The following is a 9918-nucleotide window of genomic DNA, read 5'->3' on the forward strand; positions in this document are numbered from 1 at the left end:
TATGATGAATGAACCGAATATTAACCAAATTTCACGCCTCACTTGACTATTATCGAGTCAATGAAAATTAATCAATGGATGCACATTCACGCAATGTGATCCCAATATAATATCATTTATTTATCCGTCGTCTTCGTTTTATGAAATAATAGTCTCTTGTGATACAATCAGATATATCTATATTCGTGAGAAAAGTCGATCTGATCCATATATTCAATGCAAAGTAATACTTTTGACATAAAAAATAATTTTTTTCATAATCGGTCCGTCTGAAAAATTGATCCGTCAGACCATCTTATAAGAGTTTTTATGTAATGAAAAAGAAAAGAAGAGGAAAAGAGAGGAGGAAACAAGCAAGTTACAAGTTCAATATTTTAGTGACAAGCAAGGAACCAAACTTATTACACATTTCAGCATATTAAATTCAAGCAAAATATAAAAATACCACTATATAATAATTAATTTAAAATTAGCTCATTTTTGTACAAGAAATTTGTGTTGTGAAAAATAATAAAATTAAATCAAGATGACAGATTTATAAAAACGAATGCTCTCCAATATACATGCAATTCACAGTCACACCAAAGTTTATATTTTTTTAATTATCATTGATACTCACGGGAAATTTAGGGTTTGATTCCAGTAAGCGTCACTAGTCCAGACGTAGGTTTCAAATTGTCCTGAGCCTGAAATCATGAATAAAACCGTTAGAAGGGGGCCAAGAGGGTGTCCCGACGTAGCTCCTCCGACTTTCACGTCAGAGACTGAGTATAAAAATAGAGAGCAGCTAAGGGTGCTGCTAAAAAACAAAATAATGAATGCCTGAGTTAGACACCTGAACCTGGAATTTATAGGAGAATATCTGGGCCCGTGTTGGGTCTTTCACGTTGGTTGGAGATGGGCCAGGGGTCCCAAATGTGGTTTGGGCCTAATGTCCATGGGGTATCACCAGTCTCCCCCTCCCGAGTCGAACTGAATCACAGGTTCGAAGTTCGATTAATTGTGTTGTTCTCGATTTAGTTGTAAACCAAGAACAACACAATTAATCGAATTTCGAACCTGCGATTCAGTTCGACTCGGGAGGGGGAGACTGGTGATACCCCATGGACATTAGGCCCAAACCACATTTGGGACCCCTGGCCCATCTCCAACCAAGGTGGAAGACCCAACACGGGTTCATGTATTCTCCTATAAATACCAGGTTCTAGTGTCTAACTCAGGCATTCACTATATTGTTTTTCAGCCGCACCCTTAGCTGCTCTCCACTTTTATACTCAGTCTCTGACTTGAACGTCGGAGGGTCTACGCCAGGACACCCTCCTGGCCCCTTTCTAACGGTCTTATTCATTATTTCATGCTCAGGACAATTTGAAACTTACGTCTGGACTAGTGACGCTTACTGGAATCGAACCCTAAATTTCTCGTGAGTATCAATCATAAAACCAAAGTTCTCGTGATCATCAAATCACATTCTCATGTTCAATGTCTGCTTGGTCATAACTAGTATAGATAAATGCAAATCGTTGGAAATCAATCGAAATGTGATAGTTGAACTATAATACATTTTCAAAATATTGGAATTACACCACTATTATTAATTTAATTTTAATAAAACAACAAACACGAATCGAACCTCTGTAGCATCAAGAAAGCAGGGGCAAAACTAATACCTAAATTTATTATTCATCGAGACGAGTAACATCGTACATCAAGTGGCAATCATTACATTATCGTTGTCGAAGAAATGATATCATCTCAACATTTACAATCAAAAGCTCGATGCATGGAAAGTCTTATCCAAAATATTAATTAATTAATTTTCAAAATATGAAAATAACAATTTATAATTTATAAATTTACGAGAGGTTGATTTAGATTTGGTGGTGAATAAATATAATCCTGTTTGGGCCTATAAACGGGCAATACAACTTTAGCTTGGTCCAATAGATCGACGCTTCTAAATTAAACCCAACTACGAGCCCTGGTCCAGTTAGTATTGTTTTAATCCAGACAAGTTTGAATGGGCTGGACCCATTGGGGAATGAATTTTGGTCAATTCACAAATTTAATAAAATATACACCAAAAAGTTTAAAATTTTATGATATGATAAAGCAACAAGGCATCGTTTTAATATATAAAAAATAAAACAAAATCGTAGGTAGAAGACATCACACGATCAGCCAAAAAATTAATAAAATATCCGACGTATGAACCGTACCGGCCAAACCGCACCGACTTTTAAACATGTCGAGTTTTTTCTCGAACCAAATCACGCAACCTTCCGGAGTTCGGTTCGTACCCTTAAAATAAACCCAAATAAAACCACTAACAAAAATATGCTTGCCAGTAACTCACGACAGTGATTAAAGGTTGATCACATATAAGTAACATTAGGTACATTATATAGATCCAATTCCAAGTATTACATATTAGCTCATATGGAAAGTAAAAACCTCACAATATATTAATAAACTAAACGATTTATTTATGACACATAATTACTTGAATTTGAGCCAATAAGATTTGAAAAAAAATTCTTGTTAGACCGACTTATGGATCAATTTTGTGAAATAGATCTCCAACACGACACGACTCATGAAAAAATATAATTTTTATGTCAAAAATATTATTTTTCATGGTAGATATGAAACGGATCGACCCATCTCATAAATATAGATCCATGACATAGTTTCATAACCAACCATGTGTGAACCCTATTAATCCATTTTCGTAAAAATAAAAAAGAAAACGAGGCTAAGATTGCATCTTGGGTGAAAGATATAATTGGGACATAAATGACCCTCAATTTTTTCCTAACAAAAAATATATAAAGGACTTCACACAAAATTCTTCCTCTTCTCTGACAGTAAAACAAGATTACAGCTTCTGCAATCTCAGAAAAAAAAAGGAAAAAAAAGAAGAGAGATTACAGCTTTTGCTTCTAAAATAAACATGGAAAAAGAATCATTAATACTAGCCATCCTGTATGCGGTTCCCGTGTGCGTACATAATTTAATTAATTTTAATATATATTTTTAATAATGAAAAACTTATTTATAGATTTAATTAGATAATGAGCACACAATAATTTATTATGTAAAATAAATCAAGTTTAAAAGGGGGGAGAGAAAAAAAAAATGGAGGATATGATTGTAAATTGCTAATTAACAAATATTAAATCGGAGAAAAATAGTAAAGATTTTGGCGTACCAAATTCACTCAAGTCATTCTTATTCTGTCCATTCACTTCATCAAAGATAGCACTTGAAATTTGAATGAATTAAACAACCAGAAAAATAGAGTAAAGCATCATCCCCCGCGCGCGCGCGCATATATATATATATATATATATATATATCAACTCAAACCAGGAACAAGTGATTCAACTGTATATAAAACACCAAACTCAATCAAGTGTACCTTTCTTTTGTTTCCGTTGGTATCGTATAAACATTTCTTCGATTGTGTTGGTTTACTGTACATCTTATCTTTGTCAAACTTGAACGCTACCGTTGTTGATGGTGTTCTTTTGATGGTTTGAAGCAAGAAGGTTTTCAAGTGATCGGTTTTTTCGGTTGCGAACCTTGCCTGCCTCCTTCAACAGTCCAGCCAACCTCTTCTTCTCATCTTCCACGTCTGGATTTGCAGTCCCGAGCTTTTCTTCTCTCATTCCAACAATGAGTTCAAGAACTTCAATTGCATTATCCACCCTACACAAAGAGAATCAACATCTTTTCAAGAGGGATATGAAAACCAAAACTAACGACTTGTGATAAATGCTCTTTTGTAATCACAAAATCGTAGGCGCAAGTGAATTTTGTAGACAAGAGAGGTTTTTTACCTGCCAACTGCATCATACGTGCCAGCAAGGTTACTGTATACTCCAAGCGTATCAGGGTGATATGGTCCACATTCTTGCTCCAAAATGATTCTTGCTTCTTCAAATAATTGCATTGCCTCGTCAACAGCATAGCGTTGCACACAAGCAAGGCCCATTTGATTGAGGGCGATCCCAAAGAAAGCCGATTTTTTCTCCCCACTGGCACGGAGCTTTGTAGTTGCACTTTTAAGGGAGGTGTAGGACTCGGAATACTTCCCTAACATGTAATACATAACTCCCATTTGAGCTTCAATGCCAGAAATCGTGTTTTGCTGACCAGGGGCGTCATTGTATATCTTTAGTGCCTTTTGTAACAACTTAAGTGCCTGTTCAACCTCGTCCATTGACTCGTATATTGCCGAGATATCAGTAAGGCCACTAGCTGTTTCCTCAGGAGCAATCCCAGGAACTGGTTTTTCGTAGATTCGAAGGGCATTCTCACAGTAGGATTTAGAATCCCTGAATTTTCCAGTCTTGTAATATAAGTCAGCTAGACGAACAAAAACAGAAGCAAACCGTGGGATGGTTTTCTCCTTTCGAGGATTTAAGAGACGTCAGTGCTTTTTGATATGCGAAAATTGCCTCATCAAACCTATTTAGAGACAAATATGCGTCCCCAATGCTGCAGTCAATGGATGCCACTTCTTTTTCCTGCCCAACGGCCACCATGGCCATGCTAGCTAATACGAGATGCTCAAGAGCAGCCTCATGGTCACCCTTCGATTCACAAATCATCCCCACGAGTCTTCTATCTGCCGCCTCTTCAAGGGAAGCAGGCAAACCACTCTCTCTATGTGTGTCAAGAGCCATCTGACAAAGCTTTTGAGCTTCATTAAACTGCATTGCTTGCATGTGAGCTTCAGCCAAATACCTACAAGTCTCACCGACTCTAGTGTCATTATCTCCAAGAACTTGCCTTTGTAAATCAAAACCATTTGTGTAACATGAAATTGAGTTCTCAAACTGACCCAACATCGCAAAAGTATCCCCCAACTGCATATAACCAGCGAATTTAGCAAGGGCGTGATCTTGGCCATTCTCGATCACAGGAATCTCAATCGAATGCTCCAAAAGTGGAACAGCATCAATATACTGGCCTAAGCTACAGTATATTGCAGCAGTTACGTGCAAACACATTACCATGTCTAAACTTGGCTTCCCACCAGCACATTTCTCAAATGATTTTGCAGCACGCAGTGCTAAGTCAAGAGCTCTCCTGGGATTATCTCCAGAAGACATCAAATCTCTAGCCTGCTTGAGCAGAAATGGCCCAAGGTCAGGGTTGTCTAAGCCCGCTTCAGAGGTCTCATTCCCATTCTGCAATTTTGGAGTACATATTGGAGAATTTTTGTATTTCTTTAACGGAAAGCCTACAGCTGATGCTTTTTGAACATTCTGCTTATCAATGCAAGGCTTCGCTGAACCTTTGCTCCTAGGACTTAACACTGAAGAAGCATTCTGTGACAAGTTGTCGGGCTTCTCTACTGAAGACCTCTCTTTCTTAGAACAAGAACCACTCTCAAAATCGCTATTCTCAGGCTTCTGTATCTCTTCATCCTCTTCCAATATCTGCACCTCTCTCATCTCTCCTTCAACAAGATGACGTAACTCTGAATCAATCCGAGACTCGTCTCCCTCAGATCCAAAACTACGCCTTGATGGCGATTGATCTGAACTCTGCATCTCACAGACTTTTTCGTAAAGATGGTCGATGGAGGTATCCACCAACCCATCAGCGTTATCACCTATATCCCCATTCTGAGGACCCTGGGAAGTCAGACTGCCATTAAAAGTCCCATTAGCACTCGGTTTTTCCTTAGCATTCTCATCCCCAATCACTTCACCGTGAATCCCTTCCATAACAATCCCAGGCATACTAATACGCTGAAAATAAAGAAAGACCCACAAAACAAAATCAAACACCTGCTACACAATCTCAAAGATCAAACAAAGTAGAATATACTTCAGACAAATGCAACTATGTTTTTAAATCCAATCCTCACACAGAAAGGAAACCAAAAGAAAAAGAGATCCAAATTCAAATATTCAACAGATGACTTCAGATGCCCTTCATGTACTAAAAACAGAACAGTCACGAGAATTTCGAGAAATAGAATATGCTTAGCCGTCCCTCTTCAAACAGATCTTGACAAATTACGCAACTTAATAATACTTGACATCAGTGTGAAATTATTGCACCGAACTCAACAATAACGGTTTATCAAAGATAAACACACACAAAAAAAAAAAAAAACACCTCGTGTAAATGTGAACATCACGACTGGCGACATTTAAAGTGATCACATACTGCACTTCGATAAAAAAAAAACAGAAAATAACAAAATTTAAACTGAAACAAGAAACCAAGAAAACAGATAAAACGAAACCAAACAAACAAAAGACAAAAGATCACACCTTTAACTAAAAATCCATGTTGAAGAAGAAAAACCCACTGAAAGAAAAGAGAAGCTAGTGGGAAAATGTAGTCTGTCTTTTCTATGGATATTTTTTATAAGGTGGGTCTGACTCTGATGGTCGTAAAATATAGATTTTGACGATAAAAGCGAAAACGACAAGCGGTGTGAATTCGTGGGAAGAGGGAGGGGAAAAGTGGGAATCTGAATGGTAAAATAGTTGCCGAGGTATAATGTCAGAGTGAAGAGGGAAAGCCGACTTCTTTCCAAACCAAACACTCTCTACGGAAATTCTTCTGCCATCGCCGCTTTCTTGTTTTAACGTCCTTCTTGCCACGTGGCATTCTGTGGTTGAATATCTACTTTTACTTGTACATCTAATATGCACAAAATTCGATCCCGATGTCCCTACGTCACATGTTTGATTTAAATAAATGCGAAAATATAGCCTCGTACTTCATATATTATATTTTTTTCCTGAGTTACGAAAGAGTAATTAAATTTCAAAACCGAGAACTCGTCTCGAAATTGAGATCATGCGCATCCGCACAATTCTTCATTTATATGAGAAACTCATTATCTATCTCATTAGGAAATTCTTATCATAGATTAAAATTTTGGGACAATGTAACAAATAAAATACAAAAAAAAAAAAAAAAAACATTTGACGCCTCAGTATGAAGTGTGACATCTAAAATCATAATTTGCAATGAACGTTGACAAATGTGTTAATGGTACGGTGAAGTTGCTGTAACTGCTTAAATGCTGTGGGGTATGATAGACATTCCATATGTTTTTAGGACAACTTTGTAGTAATTATTTATATTGTAAGTACATCTGCATGCCTGGCATTTCCTATTTATAAATTTTAAAGTTACAAATTCATTATTTAAATTTGTAACGCAATTAGCTGTTAGAAATTTAAAATTGTTTCCCTCTGAGCTATTAATAGCAATATAATTATAATCATAATTCATTTTAAATCTTGCTGACACATGTAACAATTACTTTTATAATCATAATAGATTAATGTTAGGATAATCGTATATTGTGTCAAAAGCTACATCAGTTAGTCAAGACACGTATTTTATTTCCATATGCTCTTGACAGTTTAGAGTGCATCTATTTGAGTGCTAATGAGTCGGGGTTGTTACGCCGGTGATTCTGAAGAGGTACATGTCTATCTGTTGGTGTTGTCCTTTAGAGATCAGTCTTATTCTTTCCCAAATGCTGGTCATGTCCCTAGCAGAGACAATATTATGTGTTAAAATCTGATATTAGTCTTTTAATGTCCACCTAACCAACCAAATCAAGTGACGCAACATCAACAATTTGGAGCACAAGAACTTCTCAGGAGATCACTCATCTTATTACTACTCTCATTCATGTACACTTAACCCAATATTCTTTAAAGAAGTATAGAAATATGTTTATTGGAAGACTTGAACTCATAACCTTGTTCTAGTATCAATTATAGGACTGAGTGCTGGCTATTTTATCAAAATCTATAGTTGATGATAACGATTCAACTCAAATATTTTAAACCTTACAATAGTTCACAAACACCACATTTCATTTGTTTTATCGAACATAAACAATTATTACATCCGAAATTATATGTTACATCCGAAAATTAATATAATATGTATTTTGGCACCAACCAAATTAGAAAATCAAAAGACACTTTCGTGGATTAAATTATTACAGGAAATGGATAAAATTTTAAAAATAAGTAAAAGCCAATTATATCCCCTAATTTATATTTTAAAACGTATATAAATACGATAATTAAACTTGAGATGCTAATTTATCGCAACTATTTGAATCTTATCTCAATTTTATCCAAATTCAATTGATCATATCATCTCTCATTTAAAAATTCATGAAAAAAACAAGAATCGTATAAAAAATTTATACAATGTTTTTACTTAAAAAAAATGTAAGGTCATGTAATTTGGAGACCATGTAAAATTTATACAATATTAGGAGACCATGTAATTTTTTTAATTAATAAATTGATAAAATAGTTTTTATATATTATTTTTTTTTGCGGTTCGAGAAATTTACATTGTATCAACTAAAAATTTATATGAATTTTATTAATATTATCGATTAAAATGTGAATTAATCAATTAATATGTTAGAAAAATCGTGGAAAGTGGCTGTGAGGTCATCAAAATAATAGAATAAAATTATTTAATGTCGAATATAACAAATGAATTTGAATCTTACTATATATCATTCCTTCGAGTCTCTAAAGCTCAAGGAAACAATAGAATAATTTATGTTTTTATTTCAAATTACACAAATTTTTTTTAGACGGTCTCATGAGTCAATTTCATGAGACATATATCTTAATTGAGTCATCAATAAAAAATATTATTTTTTATGTCAAAAATATTACTTATCATTGTAAATCTTCAGTTAGCTTTGATCAGTTCGATTGCCTCCGATTATTTAACTAATTAATTATTAGCTCGGGCAACTTCAGTTTAGATTGTTTTAGTTCGAATTAATTCAGTTGAGCCGATCAGTTCTGCAATCTTAAAAAACTTTATTTGTCGAAGCCCGAAATTTTTATTCTAACAATTTCTCTCTGTTTGGTGTTTGACAAAACATAGAATTCGAGAACTGATAAACTTCATTGTAGATAAAATAATCTTCAAATATACAGATTCATACAAATACAATAATACCTAGCTGAACTGACTGCTCTTCACTTTGTAGCTATTTTGTCAGCAGGTCCTTGATCAGTTGATTGACTAGGTATTTTCTTTGAATTATTTAATTGCTCTTCTTCCCCCTTTTTGTCAACACCAGCAAGCTTAGAAAGAAGGTCGACTTCCGAGCTGACTTGAGATATGGCATTCAGAATATGTTCCTGCATCAAATCCATCCATTTAGACAAGCTTGTATGTACGAAATCAATTCTGTTGACAAGCATGTCCTGAGTCTGGAAAAGAGCTGGAATTGTCACTCTGTCTCTCTTCAGTTGATCAACAAGGAGAAATAAGGTAGTGATATCCTTTGTAACCTGCCTGAGGTCCTTCATAGTATTCTCCTTGAATAAGTCAAATATGAGCGTATGCATCAGCTGAGTTGACTTCATTTCAGAGACAGTTGCTGTCAAATTGTGTAGACTGGACTGAATACCTTCAAGCATAATGTCAGTATCAATGGGTACTTCAGGAGAGAAGGCTTCAGAAAATTCAGGAGCTTTTCCTTTCTCTTTTTCTCTGAAAGGTACCATTTCTAAGGCATGGGATTCAGTCATAGCCTGTTGCTCCAATTCAGCTATGAAGGCTTCAACTGCTTTCTGCTGAACGTCTTGAACTGAGGTGTTGAGCTGAGGAGCAGTTGAACTGGACGGCACATCAGTTGGCTGTTGCATATCAGCTACTTGATCAAAAGGCAACTGGGCCATGTCATTTTTCAGTCATAACAACTGAATGAATCTCATCTTCAATTTCTTTTAGCATAGCCTCCAAGGCTAGTTGTTCTGTTGAGCTTTGGCATACATCTTTCTCAGCTGGTTGAACAGATTCGAAGTTCAGCTGGATGTCAGTGGCAACTGATTGGATTACTTCGTCAACGTTGGCCAATGACAACTCAACATCTGTGTA

At 35.6% G+C, this 9918-nt stretch overlaps 1 protein-coding gene across 1 annotated transcript; it reads right to left on the reverse strand.

Moving 5' to 3' along the window:
* Positions 1-3363: 3363 nt before the first annotated feature.
* Positions 3364-6288, reverse strand: LOC142549138 (protein KINESIN LIGHT CHAIN-RELATED 3-like). The gene is given in 4 exon segments (XM_075657936.1): positions 3364-3711; positions 3843-4393; positions 4395-5765; positions 6139-6288. Coding segments are annotated over 3 exon segments (2130 nt in total). The 5' UTR covers positions 5757-5765; positions 6139-6288; the 3' UTR covers positions 3364-3494.
* Between the last annotated feature and the right edge of the window lie 3630 nt (positions 6289-9918).

Source organism: Primulina tabacum, chromosome 6, assembly GCF_025594145.1.
Source record: "Primulina tabacum isolate GXHZ01 chromosome 6, ASM2559414v2, whole genome shotgun sequence".
NCBI lineage: Eukaryota > Viridiplantae > Streptophyta > Magnoliopsida > Lamiales > Gesneriaceae > Primulina > Primulina tabacum.